At 33.6% G+C, this 19,960-nt stretch overlaps 5 protein-coding genes across 5 annotated transcripts; 3 read left to right on the top strand and 2 right to left on the bottom strand.

Moving 5' to 3' along the window:
- Positions 1-9,304: 9,304 nt before the first annotated feature.
- PHYBLDRAFT_158025 (hypothetical protein) lies at positions 9,305-9,911 on the top strand (the record flags this gene model as incomplete). Its single annotated transcript, XM_018433717.1, has 1 exon — positions 9,305-9,911. A coding segment is annotated over one exon (607 nt), but the record flags the coding sequence as incomplete, so codon positions are not given.
- Positions 9,912-10,120: 209 nt separating this feature from the next.
- PHYBLDRAFT_165441 (hypothetical protein) lies at positions 10,121-11,088 on the bottom strand (the record flags this gene model as incomplete). Its single annotated transcript, XM_018435242.1, has 4 exons — positions 10,121-10,422; positions 10,474-10,542; positions 10,718-10,822; positions 11,019-11,088. 4 exons carry the CDS (start codon positions 11,086-11,088, stop codon positions 10,121-10,123), a joined length of 546 nt encoding a protein of 181 aa, XP_018294987.1.
- A 2,225-nt stretch (positions 11,089-13,313) lies between these two features.
- On the top strand, positions 13,314-13,469 carry PHYBLDRAFT_104333 (GATA-type zinc finger transcription factor; the record flags this gene model as incomplete). The annotated part of the gene is made up of 1 exon (XM_018427838.1): positions 13,314-13,469. A coding segment is annotated over one exon (156 nt), but the record flags the coding sequence as incomplete, so codon positions are not given.
- Positions 13,470-15,046: 1,577 nt separating this feature from the next.
- PHYBLDRAFT_180249 (hypothetical protein) lies at positions 15,047-15,983 on the top strand (the record flags this gene model as incomplete). Its single annotated transcript, XM_018438285.1, has 2 exons — positions 15,047-15,153; positions 15,237-15,983. 2 exons carry the CDS (start codon positions 15,047-15,049, stop codon positions 15,787-15,789), a joined length of 660 nt encoding a protein of 219 aa, XP_018294985.1. The 3' UTR covers positions 15,790-15,983.
- A 2,062-nt stretch (positions 15,984-18,045) lies between these two features.
- On the bottom strand, positions 18,046-19,410 carry PHYBLDRAFT_122988 (hypothetical protein). The gene is made up of 5 exons (XM_018428901.1): positions 19,292-19,410; positions 19,108-19,134; positions 18,760-19,036; positions 18,333-18,486; positions 18,046-18,226 (listed from the first exon to the last, which is right to left on the bottom strand). The coding sequence occupies exons 1-5, from the start codon at positions 19,368-19,370 to the stop codon at positions 18,083-18,085; spliced, it is 681 nt and encodes a 226-aa protein (XP_018294984.1). The 5' UTR covers positions 19,371-19,410; the 3' UTR covers positions 18,046-18,082.
- Positions 19,411-19,960: the final 550 nt, after the last annotated feature.

The raw sequence follows: 19,960 nt of genomic DNA, 5'->3' as shown, positions 1-19,960 counted from the left end.
CTACGCACTTATACAGTGTAAGCCAGCCAACCGACCATTAAACAGCAGTGATTCAAATTGTAATATATATAAAACCTATTTTTTGACTCTCTTTAATAATCAACACACTCTTACAGTATCTACTTTTTCTAATATTGAGATACTTTTCCATAAACAATCCCGAATACCTCAGGGCATGTATACCACAAACTGCATAATGTATTTTAAATAGCCGTCTAGTAAGGCGCGGCGGTCCAATAAATAAATAAATAATACCGACAAAAAAGAAAGAAAAAAAAGTATCAATGGTGCTTTTAAGAAATGATATATCTCCTTATTATTATTATTATTAGAGACTTAATGAATCTTAGCTATACACCCTTTATATACCAAGATTTAAAATCCTTAACCAGTTTGTCTGATTGGAATAAGAATTTGTACAAATGGGGTTTGTCTATGTACTTTAACCTTGAACCTAAATGAATTTCTTCAAGGGGAGTATTCAAGTAATCACAATTTTTTTCCCTTTATCTTGATCTTGGGAACTTGAGACGGCGGGTGTATTTGGTGACAATCGCCATTTGGAAGAGAAAAGCAGCGACATTAGGAGATTGAAACTTGTAGAAGGAGAGAGAAAAATAAAAAAAGTAAATAGTAGTTGGCAGTAAAGAGGCCAGCAACTCGACTCTAGACACTATACAGCTTGAAAGCTTTTCCTAATAATAAAGTCTCTTAATAGTCACTTTGCCCCCACTCAAGTACTCTGTTGCAGACACGTGTATTCAAAATTGCAAATGATTGGCTCATGTCAAAATAAAAAAAAGGATGGCGTTACAAAGTGTGTGGCCCAAAGGCCATAACTTGCGCCTTAAAAAAAGAACGCGTCTCAAAATGTGTGGCCCAAAGATTATAACGCGTTTAAAGAAAAGAAACACTCTCACGGTATTATTTTTCTTCTTTGCGCTTTTTCATTAGTTTACTCCAATGTACAGCAACACCAGCAGCAGAAGCAGCAGCAGCAGCACCCAGAAAAAAGTATCTCTCAACGGCTCACTTGTGTTTGGCCCAAAGGCCATTCACAAGCATGTCCCAAAGCTGTTGAGACACACAATTCTGGTTAGATTAGCCAAAACTAATCTAGTCAAAGTTTTTGGTCGAAAGATCAAACAAGTGAGAATGATTGGTAAGTAATGTCTCTATATAATAGTAGATAAACAATATAATATTAATCAATAATATACCTATAGCACCAGACCTGCCCAAGGGGCTTAAGCGACGATTGGAGAAAGAAAATGAGCTGGAGCACAAAGCTACAGCTCATTTCATCAAGCAAAAGAAAATGAGAATAGAAGAAGAAGTACGAAGAAGAAGGGATATAGACCCAAGAGAAGCAGAAAGAAGAAGAAAAGCAGAAAGAAGATATGTAGAAGCAGTAAGAAGAAGAGAAGCAGAAAGAAGAAGAAGAGAAGCAGAAAGAAGAGACGAAGAAAGAAGAAGAGAAGAAGAAAGAAGAAGAGAAGAAGAAAGAAGAAGAGAGATAGAAAGAAGAAGAGATGAAGAAGATGATGATTATGAAGAAGAAAGTGATGAAGAAGAAGAAAGTGATGAAGAAGAAGAAAGTGATGATGAAGAAGAAGAAAGTGAAGAAGAAGAAAGTGAAGAAGAAGAAGAAAGTGAAGAAGAAGATGAAGAAGAAGAAGATGATGATGAAGATGAAGAAGAAGAAGATGATGATGATGAAGATGAAGAAGAAGATGAAGATGAAGAAGATGAAGATGAAGAAGAAGAAGATCGTGATGATGACGGAGAAGAAGATGATGAAGAAGAAGAAGATAATGAAGAAGAAAAAGAAGAAGAAGAAGACGAGGATGACGGTGATTATGAAGAAGACGATGATGATAATGAAGAAGATGAAGAAGAAGATGAAGACGAAGAAGATGATGATGATGAAGATGAAGATGAAGAAGAAGAAGAAGAAGATGGTGATGATGACGGAGAAGAAGATGATGAAGAAGAAGAAGATGGTGATGATGACGAAGAAGATAATGAAGAAGAAAAAGAAGAAGACGAGGATGACGGTGATTATGAAGAAGACGATGATGATAATGAAGAAGATGAAGAAGATGAAGACGAAGAAGATGATGATGATGATGATGATGATTATGAAGAAGAAGATGAAGAAGAAGAATATAGTGAAGATGAAGAATATGAAGATGATTATGAAGAATAAGGCGAAGAGTTGGCAACAGGAAGCAACAGAAGCAACATACTAACATACTAACAAGCAACAGACACTAACAAGCAACGGGAACTAACAAGCAACGGGAACTAACCTTACTCACAACTAACTACAAACAATTAACTTTTTGAACAACTAACATTATGAACAACTAACTTTACTAACAACTAACTTTACTAGCACAATCCGGATCAGAGTCATAGCTAGAGTTAGAATTAGAGTCATAGCTAAAGCTAGAATAAGAGTTATAGCTAGAGTTACAATTAGTTATAAGCATAGCCAAAAAAAATCAACTCTTATATATTTTAACCAAAATGTGTTATTATATATATTAGGAGCTTTGCTCCCCCCTCCCCTCGGGGGGAGGGGCCATTGGCCTATAAAGTTCTATATGAATTTTCCTACTGTTAATTGTGTACGGCACACAATTACCAAGTAGTATAGGCCTTATATTTTATTTTATTAAGAAACAAGTAAGTTAGAGAATACGTGACAAAAGTTATAAGTTGTATGACATGATCTCTAACTTCATCCTGTTTTTCTCATTAGACTAGGAGCTTTGCTCCCCCCTCCCCTCGGGGGGAGGGGCCATTGGCCTATAAAGTTCTATATGACTTTTTCCTACTGTTAATTGTGTGCCGTACACAATTACCAAGTAGTATAGGCCTTATATTTTATTTTATTGAGAAACAAGTAAGTTAAAGAATACGTGACGAAAGTTATAAGCTGTATGACATGATCTCTAACTTCATCCTGTTTTTCTAATTAGATAAAATAAAATGAACTGCTGGGAGCATCGCTTTTAGCTAAAGGTCTAAATGCGGGATAAAAGTCGAAATAAAAGCGACTGTTGGAAATGTTGTTATATTATATTGCTCGTTTTTTTTTATCATTATGATTACTATCATTATTGCGAAAGTAAGAAACCCCTAAAAAAGTCTGAGGGTGCCCGGAGCCCAGAGACATGTTGTGATGATTATACAAAAGAAACCATGTACATCCGACAATCATCTGAGATTAGCATTAAAGAATATTATCATTTGTAAGGCAAATAGTAATTGAACATCTTGTTTTCTCTTTCAAGTAATTCGGTAGTAGGTTTGAGTATTACAGCTCTCAAACTATCTTCGACTAAAAGATGGTAACAACAATCGTTACGATGGGACTGAGACTCAAGTCAATTGAGTAGATGAAATAAATAAAAAAAAACATAATTTAGAGAAATGACACAAGATTCACAATTTGGTACTTAATGATGTTGTCTGAATGATAAGAAAAGAAAACTGACGAGAGGTGTACGTACATTGATAATATATCTTATTATTATTATTATTATTATTTATATGGTCCGTATCGTATTTTACAATAATAATGAAAATGACTTGCTCAGTTATTGGATTATACTCCATAGTAATGAGTCCAGAAATGACCAATGAAGCACAAGAAAAAAGTGAACTTAACAAGCTGATATAACGATGATGATTTTACAGTAAGCCATTAGAAGGGAGATGTATGAGAGAGAAGAAGAAGGCATATAGTTTGGCTAGATGTGTTGAGCTTTTTTTTGTGGTCGATCATTACCAAAGGATCAAAGGTAGTTAGCAATAGAGATAAGTAGAGTCAGTACTCGTTATAGTAATAATTTAGCAGGGAAAAGACGGGGAGGAAATGGCTAAGCTTTAGAAACCTGGTAATGTTATGGACGGTTACGCAAGTAAAGCTACTATAGTATCATTCTTTTCAACAATTTGCTCTTTTTTGGAGGGATGTATTGTTAATACTGTGTGGATTTCCCCATTGGTAGTTCGGTTAATTTAAACCATATAAATATAAATTGAAGTTTCTGTATAATGTGGTGTAATCATTAATAGGTTTTGTAGTATAAACACTACAATTAAGTGAAATAAAAAGCAACAGCCAAACACTGGTTCCTTCTTGTTAATGAACCTGGCAAGTTAACAATCTCTGCAACTTCTACGCACCAGGCACATTTACATTACACACTTATAAGATGCAAACCAACCAACCAACCATTACACAACAGGCATTTAAATAGTAACAGATATAAACAATATTATTAGTTTGATCATCTTTAATAAAGCAACGCTCTCGCGGTATCTACTTATCCTGATATTGAGATCCTAATACAAAATCAATCCCAAGCACCTCACTAGAAATTGCTCGACTTTGTCTTGAAGCTTGGCTTCATTGTCTTCCCCCCCCCCCCCCTCTCTCTCTCTCTCTCTCTCTTGCCACAGCCCTTACGCCTGTCCTTCTTCAAAAAATCGCATACTCCAAAGGTAAATTGTTTTTTCTGCTTCTATAGAAAAACAGACTCTTATGATTTGATGATACACGAAGTATCCTACCTACCTGTAGCATGTACAAAAAAAACAATTTCAAGTTGAAGAATGTGCTGATCGAAGCCAAGAAAAAATCGTTAACAGCTGTTTTTAGCATGGCCAAGGCACCAAACAGACCCTTATGGCGGTCATATAATGCTTTTGTTCTGTCTGAGTTGGCAAAACTTGAGAAATGCTTAATAAGAAGGACCTTAAGCTGCTTTATTCCGTAAAGTCTTAGGATACGATCGGCAAGGCAAAGCCTTACTTTATCAAGACCTTTTGATTTTCTTTTTCATTGCTTAAAGTGGCGTTTCTTCCGCTTTGAAAAATGCCGCTTGTGCTAGTTTCTTCAGTGGTTGCTTTTGTCACTGCTCTTAGGAATGAACTAGAATAAGTGTGATATTTAGAGACTAGAAGCTGCCTTTGAAGTGGCTGGAAGATACCAAGAGTAGTTTTTTAGAAGAATAAAGATTTTGGGAACGATATGCTCATAATAGAACACAAAAAACATATGGTCGAAGGCAGATTCTGTATCTTCAAGGTCTTGGTGATCATAATAAAAGTCATAGCTAGTAAAAACAGATGTGTTAGAAAAGAGATTTATGCTCAGGTTTTCATCATATAAACAGAGTGGTATCTACTATGCAGAATATACCCTTTGTAAGAAGTCAAAAGATGGCTTTATTCTCTTCACCTTTGTTTGGTTCTTTGCTCATAACTTTTTTATATTCTTTTAAAGTGGTTACAATATAAGAAGATATGTACCCGTATATTGTCGACCACCAAATTTAGGTAGTCTGCTGAAAAAAAGTGTGAAAGGGAAGCTGCTCGTCTTTCTTCCCTTCTAAATAGCTCATATATATATATTGAATCCAAGTTTAGTCTCAAGGGAAGACATTATGACGGACTCGAATAACATGATAAGATTAAGAGCTATCAATTGATAGATGGTTTAGTGTTTAATAAATGGGCTGCTAACCAAGTCGATTGATATTGATATTGGGACTTTTATTTTTATTTATTTTTTACTTTTATAGTGGTGTTAGTTAATCTGAACATCATACAAACCTTATCCCCCAAGCTCTTGAAATATTTGTAGTATTTATTCCAAGACACTATATTGTATTCTCTTGATCTCTGTCAAAGAGAAGCTGATATCCAAGATGCATTCTTCGCCACCCAACAGCTCCAAAAAAGCAATCTGTTATGTTGTACACAGTTCACCGTCTTCTTTGTGTACTTGATCTTGTATTACTACTTTCTTGACTCTGGTGCAAGCTTTAAGTAATTAGGAGATGGAGTAGTATTGTCTAGTGTCTGTCAAACAATTGATAAATCTCTCCCTCTGTTTTTTTTTTGGAAAGGGGTTCCCCTCTTGTAATTATTTCCCTTAAGATTACAGAATATGGCTTTATTAAAAGAAAGGTAAAATACATAGGTTGTGGAACATTCAAAAGTATAAAATATCTCTTTTTTTGTGAAAACTTTACAAGTTTAGGTGGAGCCGAAATCAGATCGAAGATTTGTGCAATTGTCTGTACACTTGCACATAGGACAAATACAAACTGTCATCATAAGATAATAATCATAGTCTGTTTGTCACTTGTTTTAGATAACCAACTGTAGATCTTATATACTTTTTTGTATTGTATTTTTTAGATAAGATTGGCAAGAGAGAGGTAAAGGACAATTGGTACAGATATACTCTATCTTTTCAATGTGTATATTGTGTATGTAGTGCAAAGATAAAGAAGTATAGAAAGATGCATAAACTCACACTACACATACACAGCATTAACAACGGCGGGATTAAAGCTGTGGCACATTCTCACTCTAGTATCTTTTATCCACTGCCACTAAAACCAAGTAATACAGTTTACACGGGGTTTATTTAATTTTTATTTTTGTATTGCAAAAAAAAAAAAAAATTAAATACAAGACAGACAAAGAGAGTCTATGAACTCCACGGCTTGTTGGGTGTATAATATATTATGCTATGTTATATTCTTGGCTTGGCTTGGCAATTCTATATGTATATCATGTAGTGCAGTGCAGTGCAGTGTAGTGTAGTGTGGCGTTTGTTCTGTAACAGAACCACCACGTTGTATATTGGAATGAGATTTTATATATATATATATATATTGACTTATTTAAGCTTTCTGACAGTATCTATACACTTTAATATTTGTATTTATTTATATACAGATATGTGTCTATCTATCTAAGCCTGCGATCTAATATTCGTCTTCTTGATATTTATATATATGTATATTTATTATTCTTTAAATAACTGCACATTTATATAAAGATATACTATATTATAAATGAAATTAATATATGTATTCAATGTAAGGGAGTTTGCCGCGCCCTCTATTTATATAATTCTTATACAGCTACACACACATGAATATAAATATAAGTATATATATATATATATATATATCTATGTGAGTAGATAGGTAGGTAGTTATATATGTATATATGTATGTATCCATAGACAAAATACTCACCAAAGATGAGTTTATCTGACGCGGAATACAAATCTATATATTTACCTATATATAAAGCACTTGCCTTTTTTACTCTTTCTCTTCTTTTTAGGTCTTTATATATATTATATTATATTATATTATATTATATTATACAAATATGTGTATAAATATATATAGATTCGTCTATCTATCTGTCCGTCTGCCTGTCTGCCTGTCTGCCTGTCTGCCTGTCTGCCTGCCTGTCTGCCTGCCTGTCTATCTGCTTGCCTTGACTCTCTCTCTCTCTCTCTCTCTCGCTGTATAGGCGGAGATTGGCGGTGTGTTACAATATTGTGAATTTAATAAAGAAAATATAAATAAAATATAAATAAAATAGACCAAAATGATGATGATGATATCGATAGCCTCAAAACGCATTTACTCTCTTTACTTTCACACACTTTTCTTATTTGTTACTTTCAAATATCAGATTAACCTTCTCTTTCTTTCTCTTTCCCTTTTACTTTCACTTTCACCTTTAATTTTCTGTTCATTCAAAGCTTATCTATAATATGAATACGATCATCAAACAAGAACCTTTGACGGAAGATCAAGATGATCTGTTGATGTCTTACCTCAATACAGACTATCTGTCAGACACTTCCTCCCACTCACCTTGGTCAACCCAGTCTGTCGATCAAGAAGACACCAATATCCCTACCAATGACCACCAAACTATAGACTCTCCAAGTCTAGGTTTGTTCGAATACTCAAAGTGTGAGCCATTTGATGAAGAAGCACACCTGCAATCATATCACTACCAACAATATCACCAGCAGCAGCAGCAACAGCAGCAGTGGTCAAATACTATGGTCGATGGTTTACCGGACTTACTGGCTGGATTTCCATTTGTCATGCCATCAATCAATGCACAATCAATGCCTATACCGTACTTTGTACATCATCGTCCACTGTCTCCCGGTCAATCCTCCATTATCTCCACCACATCTTCATCGTCATCTTCGTCAGCAGCAGTAGCAGCAACAGAAGCAGCATATATATCATCACCATCACCACCCTCTCTATCTTCATCGTCTTCGTGTGCTTCTCAATCTGATACCGAACAGCCAAAGCCAAAGCGAGGAAGAAAGAAAAAGGATACCTCTGCCACTTGTCCGAACGGCTCACAAAATCATCACAATCCAAGCAATCGTCGGCAGAATCAATCACCTCCTCCAATTGCCCCTGCCCCTGCTCGTCCTCAAGTACAGATCCAACCACAAGTACCACAGGCGTTGGGTCTTGTATCTGGTCACCAAGCACACCATACCACTAATGATATTAATATTAGTTCAGCATGGAAAGATTCTACTCAAGAAATATCATCATCATCATCATCATCATCATTGTCATCATTATCAATAACAGCAATAGGAACAGGAACATCGTCATCGTCATTATTAACAGTATCATCTCCTACTCCTACTCTGGCTTTGGCTCTGACTCCTACTCCTACTCCTACTCTGACTCCTACCCTTACTCCTGCGCCTGATTCATCTTGTCTTGGTGTTACGGTGAAACAAGAACAAAACACAAATCTCAAAATGTTACCACCACAACAGCAACAGCAACAGCAACAATCATCTGCTCAGCTTTCTACCAAAGGTACAGCACAAGCCAAACGCCAGGAGCGATTGATAAAAAACAGAGCCGCCGCACTGCTGTCTCGGAAACGTAAAAGAGAACACCTGAATGCACTCGAAGACCAGAGAGACGCGTTGGTTAATCAAAACAAGACACTAGAACAGACTGTGGCTGAATTGGAACTCAAACTGTCTAGCCTCGAGAAAGAAAATCAGGTTTTAAAGGAGGAACGGGTGTCCAAACAAGAAGAGCCACAATCGCAACAGCAATCGACAAAGAATACATCCAAGAATTCTACACAAATCTTGACTACCTCAAAAACCACAGGAATGGTATTCATGGTAAGAAAATTAATGTCTGTCTATCTATCTATGTTATGTACTTTATATTTATTTATTTTTGTTTCAATAATGTATGTATACATAAAATAGATCATCTTGTTTTCATTCGCAATGTTATCTATGCCTACTCGTTCCAATAACCGTCTCACTGTGGCCAATGAATCAAAGTCTGTTCCTTTGTTATCTTCTGGACACTCGAATGCATACCAGTTCCATCGCTCAAAAATAATCCAACAACCACAAAAGATTCCACGCTTAACACCGCCAGCACCAGTAACAGCCAAAATGATTTCTCCCAAGTCTGAAAATGATATCAAGCACAACGGCGATAGTAACAGTGCTCATGATGATGAACTTGACGGTGTTCTTGGTAACCAAGAGCAAGAGCAAGAGCAAGAGCTAGAGCAAGATCAGATTACAACAGCTGGAGCAAGTAGTAGTGATTGTGGAGGAGGGTCTGTGCAAAATTGGGTTCAAAATGAAAATGGCGATGATGATTCTGAGAATGATCGACGCCAGCCACACACAACTGATGATGAGGACGATAGCACGAAAAGCAACGGTTCCCAGGATACCGATAGTAATGGCGATGATGCTATGAATAAGGTTTTGAATCCAGACAATATGATTAGTCTTGGTACTGGTGCTCAAGAAGGAAAGCTACAGTCACCACGGTCACCACAGCCACCACTATCGACATTATCACTAGAATTCCCAGGCTTAAAGAATAATGTGACTGAGATTCACAGTGATAGTGACAGTGACATTGAAGCTAGTGTTGCTGTTGACACTGGTGCTGTTCTTGGTGATAGTAATAGTAATATTAATTGTGGTCTGAAAAGGCAAGAAAATAGTGTGATTGATTGTCAACCAAATGTCAAGCGATTACGGCAAAAGTAAAAGTAAAAAATAAATAAATTACAAAAGGAAAGAATAATTTATATATATTTTTCTTTCTTCTTTTTGTTAATTATTAACCCCACCATTCATACACATTATACATACATTAAAAACGCGCATACTAGTCTCTTTCTTATATACATATTTCTTTGTTCATATTTCATTATTCACAATAAAAATAATAAAAATAATAATAGTATTTTATTTGCAACAATTGAAACATCCTAAAATACGATCAATCCAAGGCATGTATTCCTGCTCTGATTTACGTTTCTGCCAAGCCCTGGACCACAACAATTGTTCTTGTTCGTGAAATTCCTGATTTGGTAATGCGGATGAGCCTCCTCGATTGATTTGTTCAGACTGAACATATTGGGACTTCCACAATAAATGAACTCCTTCTGCCTCGGCTTGAGAATCAAGTTCTGGTTCTCGACTGCAATAGTAGTCCTGATCTTGGTCTTGGTCTTGGTCTTTGTCTGATTCATCTTCCGATTCATAATCTAAATTATAGTATTTATTTATTTAATTATTTATATATATATAATTCTTACGTAGAGATGAGTTTGCTGGGTTGGCTAAAGGTTTCCTAGTACCCGATCGTATGCTATTCAACTTTGACTCTAAGCAGGAAGATGAAATGAAATAATATATCATGTCATGTCATGATATATTATGTATTAATATAATAATAATAATAATGAAAATCAAGGAGAATCACATTTAATTTAGCATACTATTAGGCGAAATATAGTGTACATGGTGTATATAATATAATATAATGTTTTTTTTTGTTACCTAGAATTCTTAGTGTATTTTTACTGTCAACTATTTCCTCAGAGGTCTTTATGTGTTGCCAACGTGGAACATGTGGTTGAGATGAAATGTCATTGAGATTGTCATCTGTGATTGACTTTAGAATGAAGGAGATATTAGAGTATGAAGGAGTGTAATTCTTTCACTCACCTTAAGACACATACATGTGCATAAAGACATACATGAATGCATATTAATATTAATATATGTATTAATGCTTTATCATTATTCTGATTGTTGAACAAAAAAGATAAATGAAATGATGAAATGCAGGGAATAATACTTGCCTGTGCTTTAACAGCCTGTTCAAATGGATCATCCTGTGGGGATGGAAATGTATTCTGTAAAGACATTCTTCACTCAATAAACCACTACAAAATTTTACTCTTTCTAATTACAATAGAGAAATAACAATGATACACAAACAATAAAACCTTCTTTACTGTTTCAATGTTTCAATATCAATTTTTATTTTTATTTTTATTTATTTTTAAGAATCAAGTAGGACGGAAAAAAGCATTTGCACATTGTAACACAAAGAGTATTTGAATGCTCGAATTCTATTGGCTGACCGAATAATTATATACTATAAATATATGTATATATATATATATAAAAAAAAAAAGAACGAGTCTACTACTTGTCTTATCCGTCCAATAGGATTCTTCTAGATTTGTATAGTTTGTCAGGTTAATTACAACTCCTACTTTTTTCTTTAAAAAAAAAAAAGAAATCAGTTTCATTCTTGTTTGGGTAATAACAAGTGTCATATTTGGACACTCACCTTTATGAAAAACGTTAAATAAAAAGTATTTGGATATGAATAAAAGTTTGTCTTCTTTAACGTACTTCTTTTATTAATGCTTTCTTTTTTATTGTTGGCTTCTTGTTGATAAAGAAATGGGTATGATGTATATAGAATAGTATAATTCGATTTGAAACTCATTGGAATAGCTTGTGACTAATCCAAATATATATCCTTCAATCATATCCTCTCCTTCTCCCCCTCTCTCTATTTTAACTACTAAAATAAATATATAAAAAAATAATATTTTACTGAATAGCCCTCATCCCCAAAAATAAATAAATATTGATTTTTTTTTTCTTACAAATAATTTGAAATAATTTTCAATTTTTGAAATTTCTCTTTTTCTTCCTTCTTCCTTCTTCACTTTGTTGGTTGTATTACCTCTTACTACCTTACTATCAATTATTATTATTTTTTAGTGACAAATTTTATCTGCCAAAGATATTTTTGTCCATTAAGCTAGTCTTCTTTATTTAACTCTTTTAACTTTTTATTTGTTTAAAACAAAACCCTCTATATTTCCCACATTTTTCCCCCTTAACGTGCATCGTTGTTTAGTCAAGATGCACTCCACCCTTTAAACCCCCCCAAAAAAAAAGTAAAAAAGTAAAAGAATCTTTTTAAAAAAAGAAAAAGTAAAAAAAAAAAAAAGTAAAAAGTAAAACAAAAAAAAAAGAAATAAGAATCTTTTTTTTTTATATATTTTAATTCAAATATAAGAAAAAATGGCCTACTTTTACATGTTCAACGGAAAGCACGTAGGAAATGATGTCGATTGATCCCAACTCACAAACCCAGAAATCACAAGAAACCAATAACCAAAGCACAACCCAGTACAACCAAACAATGAACCAAGAATTTGCCTTTTACCAGGCCACTAACAACAACAACAACAACAACAACAATAACCAATCACCACAACTAAACACTATGGACGACATCAATAGTAGTAGTAGTAGTAGTAGTAGTAGTAGTGTTGCAGATTTTTTCGAATCAGACTCATTCGAAAATTTCTTTGCCTCACAGTATTACCCAATCTCGCCCTCATCTGCTTCTTCAGCAAGCATCGACAGTCCTCCAAGCTCACTTTTACAAGACAACTTTCTCGACAATCTTTTTGCACCCGAGATTCCCCTCAATTTCTTTCCTCAGCCAATCATCAAGAGTGAACCATTTGTTGTCACATCCCCAGTCACATCATCTCCCGTATCACCTCAATTTGCTCAATTTGCTCAATTTGCTCAATTTCCTTCTCCTCCTTCTTCTCCTCCTCATTCTCAATCCCAGCCTCAATCCCAGCCGCAGTCACCACCAGCACCACCACCAGCAAGATCCCAAGCACAGCCACACAAGATCAAAAAGTCAAACATCTTACCTGGCCAATCAACACTACCCCTGCGTCTCACGGTCCACAAGTCATCCCGTCCCCAGCGCCATTTGGCATGTCACAACTGCAAGGCCACCAAGACCCCTCTCTGGAGACGCACACCCGACAGAGCCCATACACTTTGCAATGCCTGTGGACTGTACTACAAGCAGTACAACCACCATCGCCCGCTCAATGTTCGCAAGACCAGTGGCAGTGGAACCCCCAATGGTGCTCATGTCCTCGGTGGTGCTATGCGACCATCTTTGGTATCTACACAGCCTTTTACAAATGAAAGATTGTTGGCCCCTGCCGGTTCTACTGTGGTCAATGAAGGCAATGTCAATAGTAATTCAACAACAATGACTGTGGATGATGTTTATGAACATACTTCTGGTGATGATGTCCAGTGCACAAACTGTCAACAGACCCAGACCCCCCTGTGGCGCAAGAATGATCGTGGTGAGCCATTATGTAATGCATGTGGACTTTACGCCAAGTTGCACCAAAAGGACCGACCGGTTGAAATGCGCAAGACAACCATCCAACGCAGGCGTAGGGATTGTTGGCAACTTGAGAATGAACCCCAAGTTCAACAACAACAACCAGAAGCAGTAGCACCAGCAGCAGTAGAAGTAGCAGCAACAGCAACAGCAACAAATCAAAATCTTTTCCCAATGGTATCATCTTTCCAACTTGATTCACCTCAACAGCAACAACAACAAACTCCTGTTTCTGCAGTTGATGTAGAAGATACTACTTTTGCTTCCCTTTTGATGCACATGAACCGTGACCAGATCCAAGGATTCCTTGGTACTCTTGAACGTCGGTGCACCATGCTCAGAACAGTGCTTGACTTTGTACCATCCGAACTATAAATCATAAGCCAATTTTTTTATTTTCTTATATATTTTATCTCTTTCATCAGTCACATTTCATCACAACCCAAAACAAAAAATATGTACACACAAAGGGTTCTTTTATAATATACTTTTTTTTTTCTTTTTTCTATATTTTTTATCGTTCTTCTTTTTACAAACAAATAAATAAAATCAATTTTTTTTTTAATTCAGAAAAATATATGCAAACCCATGTGCATGCATTACTTTATACATAAAATAAATATTTATTTATTTATTTACTGTTTTGTTCTTTTTTTTTGAGGGGGTAGACAGACGAATAAACAAACAAACAAATAAACAATTTTTGTTATGATATTATTTGTATGTGATTGGTTGGATTACAGGATTATTTGATCTCTTGTTTATCACTCTAAAAACAAAATTGTATCTTTTTGTTTCCATTATCTATCTATCTATCTATCTATCTATTAATCAACATCCCTCCTTTTATTCTCTATCCCCTTCTCCTATCCCTTTAAACTCTCTAATTTTCTCTTTCTTCATTTTCATCACCCCTTGATTTTTTTTTCTATATTCTTATTGGTTCTCCCTTTTCTATATAAAATAAAATATATATCAAGTATATATATCAAATATATATATATATATATTTGGTGTTTATATTATTTATTACTATTTTTATTAAAAATCGAAATTGTAACAATAAATCGCACAAAAAATATCGGATTCATAAGATGGGAATTTCTGTTGTTTTGTGGATTTTCTTTTTTTCTTTTTTCTTTTTTTGTTTTAAAATCCCGGCTTCTTTCTTTTTTTTTTTTGAATTCAAATTGAAAAAAAATAAAATAAAAAATAAAAAAAAAATATTTTTATTATTCTATTCTTTTACTCTTTTCTTTCTTTCTTTCTTTCTTTCTTTCGTTCTTTATTTTCATACATTTTTCAACCAATCAATCAATTAATTTACGAGCCAACCAGCCAATCAAAAATAAATAAATAAATTAACCAAAAAAAAAAAATACAAATATTTATTTTGTATTATCTACCTATCTATCTATCTACCTACCTACCTACCTACCTATCTATTTTATTTATCTCTCTATTTTATTTAATCAGTCAAATCAGTCAATCAAAAGAAAATACATAAAAATTAATTAATTAATTAATTAAATAAATAATTAATTAATTAATAATTATTTATTTATTTATTTATTTTTTCATTCTTTATTATTCCTTTGTACTCTTCTTTAACACCTACTATATTCACTTACTCGATGGAGCGTTCGCTTATGGACTATGATAACTCGCTTGAAGAACTCGAACGTCAAAGAGAACAACTGGAGATTGTCATGAAACGCATGGGAGAAGAATGGGAAGAAAGGTAATTAAATTAAAAATAATTTCTCTACTCTTAAATACAAGTACAAATACAAATACAAAAAACAAAAACAAAAAACCCATTAGTGGTGCTGGTATTGGCTGGTTAGGCTCACTCCCATCAGGACCAGAACTACCAGGTCTAGGACAAGAACAAGGTCTATCGTCTTCACCACAGTCATCGCTAGTAGCAGCAGTAAAGGCAGCCGTATCAGCAACATCACCAACCACAACAATCATCACAGAAAAAACCGGCTTGGCTGAAACTCTTGATAATCCTACTCCTATTCTGCCGACATTCGAAGATGGCGTTTTTTCTCTCGCCCTTGCACCCTCGCCTCTGTTCTCCAACATTCTCAGCCAAGACACCGGTCCGACCCCAGAATATCTCCAGACCTTGTTGAATGTCAATGATGCTCTGCTGGCTCAGAGTTGTCTTAACGCACAAAACTCATCAGACTTACCAGACCCAACATCAATGATGCCAAACAGGATCAGCAAAGCCATGACCATGACTCCAGTTCTGCAGGAATACGATTCCAATAATGACATGTCCTCATCATCGACCTCGTCCTCTGGTCCGGTCACTCCCGAAGAGCAATCTACATCCAACCAAAAGATACCTTTGCATTTCCCATAAGAGCACATCTTACTACTTTACTTTACTATTTTATATTATATTGCTATCATTAAAAACTAACATTTAATTAATTAATTATCATTCTTTTTTTTTTGCACAAACATCTATTACACATTCATGTCTATCCTTTATCTCTCTTTTTATATATATATATTTTTTATATAATAATAAAATCATGCTTATGACAATTTTTATCTTTTTTTTAGCTTTTTTTTTTCTAGGGTTTCTTTCCCAAAATAAGAACCTTGACCCAATTTCCTGGTTGAAATATCCTTAATAAAGATATAAAGCTTTATATTTTTTTATTTTATTTTTTGGCTTATTCTGTACACACATGTTAAGCTAATACTTTTTGCTATACTCATTTTACTTCACCTATTTAAATAATTGTCTAGTGCATTTTAGTTTATTTTATTTAGTTAGCTGGTTTTGATCGAATATCATAGATTTTTATGGAAAACAGGTTTTCTGGTTTTCTGGTTCGCTTCTATTTTTTCTCTCATTTTCTTTTCTTTTCTTTCGATTTCTAATGTTCCATGTATTTTATATTTCGATACTCAATTCCACCCACCCCTTCACTGAGTAATTTATTTATTTTTTTGATCAACCGATCGATCGATTTACCCTATTTTATTTTTTTATTTGAAAAAAAAAAAACAACTTGTCTTTGCTCTCTCTCTCTTTTTTTTTTGAAACATATATAAAATTATTGTTTCAAATCAGAAATCACACACTGATTATGATGACACTAATAAATGTATAATATATATATTTTTACAGAACATTTATTATGTTATATTATATTCATATCTAGCTAGGTATTAAAATATATCAATGTGATATTAACAAAACAAAGAACACAAGTGGTTGACTACCATTCCCATGGGAACAAATTGTATGAATGTTTCAAAGATTAAGAAAAAAAATTGAGTTTATATTCAGTAGACTGTAAATATATATACATGAATTTTATAATTGGCTTGAAAATAAATCTCAGTTTTCTTCTCAGTATAAAATATATAAATTATGATTAAAGTAACCAATCATGTGATACTAACTCACATTTTGTTTGGAATGTTTGTTGATAGCAGAAGAAGAAGTATTTTATAGGGTTACTATAACAAGAATATTATAGGCACGTCCAGATACATCTATCTATCATAGTCGTATAGAATACTAGTAGAATATTTTAATAACAGTAAAAAGATCTAGACAATGATGTCTTTTTTGTATTGTCTATCTCTCTCTCTCTGAGTGTGTGTGTGTGAATATTGGAACAAAGATAAAGAAGTAATGAAAATACAAAGGAAAAAATAAAGTAACTAGAGGTGTTTTGTGCATCATAATGATGTGCTTTATTTTATTTTGTGTTCTTCTTTTCTGTTTTGTTAGTATAGATATTGCCTGTCAATATGTCTATCCAACTGTCTGGCTGTCTGGCTGTGGTCAGTTCGTGTGTCTGTGTGTCTGTGTGTCTGTATGTCTGTGTGCCCATCTCTGTGTATTTATTTGAACACGCAGACTACACGCGAAAAATTGTGAAAGAAAAAAAAAAGATACGGCTCTTCAGATTAGTAAGCCATAAGCCAATTCGATGACAAAGAAACCATAATCCAAATACAAGAAAGGTAATTTTACTGCCATTCATCACAACGTAAAAGATGAAGTAATAAATGAATAAGGGTGTCAGGATCGAGATCGAGATCAAGTGTATTATCTAAGCCAAGAAAATCACAGACATCATCATCATCATCATTAACTACTCAACAATACTAATAGCAATAGTGCTTAAAGTCTAAATCTGTCAAGAATTTGGGTGGAAAATGACAAAGCATGACTTGAATTGATTACTACATTTGTCTTTATTCATGTAAATCACACGCGTATAAAGACGAATAAAGGAGAAGGGCAAGACAATTGAAACAGGTTAGATGGGATCAATAAAGTTTTATTCTTGTTTAATTTTTTTTTGATCAAAATTCTGATTTGTTTTACAAACTTGATCTCATCTTTACACACTAAGCTATAACGACTATTAAAACAAAAATAGTTGTTTTTTGATCTGTTCATCGTATAAACCAACTGATTAACCGATCAAACGATAAAACCTTTACCCACCGACTTTAGATATGCCTTTTTTTTTTCTAATCTGTCTCCCCTCCCCCAATTTCCCTTTCTCTGTAAAATGACCCAAAAAGAAAAATATTGCTCTTTTTTTTTGTACAAATTCCAAACCAATTCAACCCGGTTCAATTCGGTTCAATTTAGTTCAATTTAATTTAATCCAATCCAATTATAAACCTCCCGATTGTCTGTAGCGCTTCAACTCTTCTACTTCACTTTCCAAAGCAGCACATGCGATATCAACCTGCAAGTTCTGACTGATCAGATCCGACCATTTGTTCTCTAGTGAGCGAAGAGATCCAGCTGCCTGTGTCTATATACATTCATACACATAAAATAGAAAGATAAAGAACAAGAATCAAGTAAGTAAATCACTCGTTTATATATATATATATATATATATATATAAATATAATTACCTGTTCGAATTTACGCTGCTTGTTAATTTCACGGCTCTCATTACGGTATTCCTCTGTTGCCTTTTGGATCTGTTTCAGATAGGCCTCCAGTTGAAAGTTGTGTACACGCCATGCATTGGCACCATATTTCTGCAGCAATTCCAAATTGAACATACTACAATACAATACAATACAACACAATACAATATAATGCAGCACAACACACCACAACACAACGCACCATATCACATCACATCACATCACATCACAAAATAAAATAAAACAATATAATATTAAATTATTGATTATTAATTATTGATTATTATATACATTGATTCAAATTCAAAATTGTGATTGTACTTTTAGTTTATTTTTTTATTTTTATTTTATTTTTAAAGATTTCAATTAACATATATCAACTATTCTAATAACAATAATTATTATTTACCTGCCTGCTTGAGATTCAAGCTGTGCCTTTGTATTGTCAACTGCTGATTTCCACTCTTCTACACTGTCTTTGTCTTCAGTAGGTCCCTGGAGTTCGTAACGAGATGTATCCAAGGCAGACAAGGGTTGCTTTTTATGTACACGCTCTAATTCCTGTGTGAGGATCTCGTCATCTTCAAACAGGTTGATTTTAGTCGGTAAACTCGACTTGTCGTCATCCTTTCGTCGCATGCGTCGCATTTCTTGTTCAATCATGCGATCCACAGTTGCCTTCATGTCTACCACCAACAAGAACACACCAAAATTTAATTGTTTAAATTATGTATATATATATATATATATATTTTACCTCCTTCATCGATTTCACGATCGACATCTAATTATACATTCAGGTTTTTTTTTTTAAAAAGAAAAGAATGAAGGTTAATTAATAATTGAAATGTCACATCTTCAATGTATAATTGTATACATCAAAAAATAAAAATAAAAGCACTACTACTATTGTTATTATTATTTTGGTTAAATTTTATTACAAGGCAAGGCATCAATGTCAAACTCTGATCGTGTAGCTGCTTGAGATGAAGATGCTGATACAAGTGCGTTTGATGCCATTTTTTCTTTCTTTCTTTTAAGTGACTAATTAATTATTTGGAATGAACAAAAAGGAAAGATTATTAAAGACCCAAAAAAAAAAATTAAAAATTAGGCTTCAAAAAGTGGGACATATTTTTTCCCAAAGACTTTTTTTTTTTTTTTTTTTTTCTTTGACTTTCTTTCTTTGACATTCTTAATGTTTAGATCAAAATTTTATCTATCACATATTTATATATATATATTCTGTTTATTCATTTTTATTGATAGTATTACTAGTAGTAATGGTTATAGAAATAACAGACAAGCAAAGAGTAAGGCAAATATGTATGTTTATTTATACAGTCAAGTATAAATTACGGTATATCATGATACGTCATCTCTAAAAAAAAAAAAAAATTCATAAAAAATGTACAAAAGCAAAGAGAGAAAGAAAAATCGATAAATAACAATTTATAATTTTTTGGATTTTGAAATACCGTACTTTATAAATATTATTTTTCATGTTATTAGGGGTACTCAACACTTTTTTTTTTAAAAAAAAAAACTTTCACAATGTTATACATCTGGGTTTAAATACTAATTAATGATTGGTTGAAATTTAATCTAAA

Source organism: Phycomyces blakesleeanus, assembly GCF_001638985.1.
Source record: "Phycomyces blakesleeanus NRRL 1555(-) unplaced genomic scaffold PHYBLscaffold_5, whole genome shotgun sequence".
In the NCBI taxonomy this organism is placed as follows: Eukaryota; Fungi; Mucoromycota; class Mucoromycetes; order Mucorales; family Phycomycetaceae; genus Phycomyces; species Phycomyces blakesleeanus.
Note: the sequence above shows the minus strand (reverse complement) of the source record. Positions and strands in the feature narration are given on the sequence as shown.

What these genes read in the sequence shown, in the direction of transcription:
- PHYBLDRAFT_122988 (XM_018428901.1), bottom strand. Translation starts at nt 19,370, where the DNA reads ATGGCATCAAACGCACTTGTATCAGCATCTTCATCTCAAGCAGCTACA. An exon ending in TCGTGAAATCGATGAAGGAG is followed by an intron (nt 19,037 to 19,107) that starts GTAAAATATATA and finishes TGTTGGTGGTAG; the next exon opens with ACATGAAGGCAACTGTGGAT. An exon ending in AGCAGCGTAAATTCGAACAG is followed by an intron (nt 18,227 to 18,332) that starts GTAATTATATTT and finishes GAATGTATATAG; the next exon opens with ACACAGGCAGCTGGATCTCT.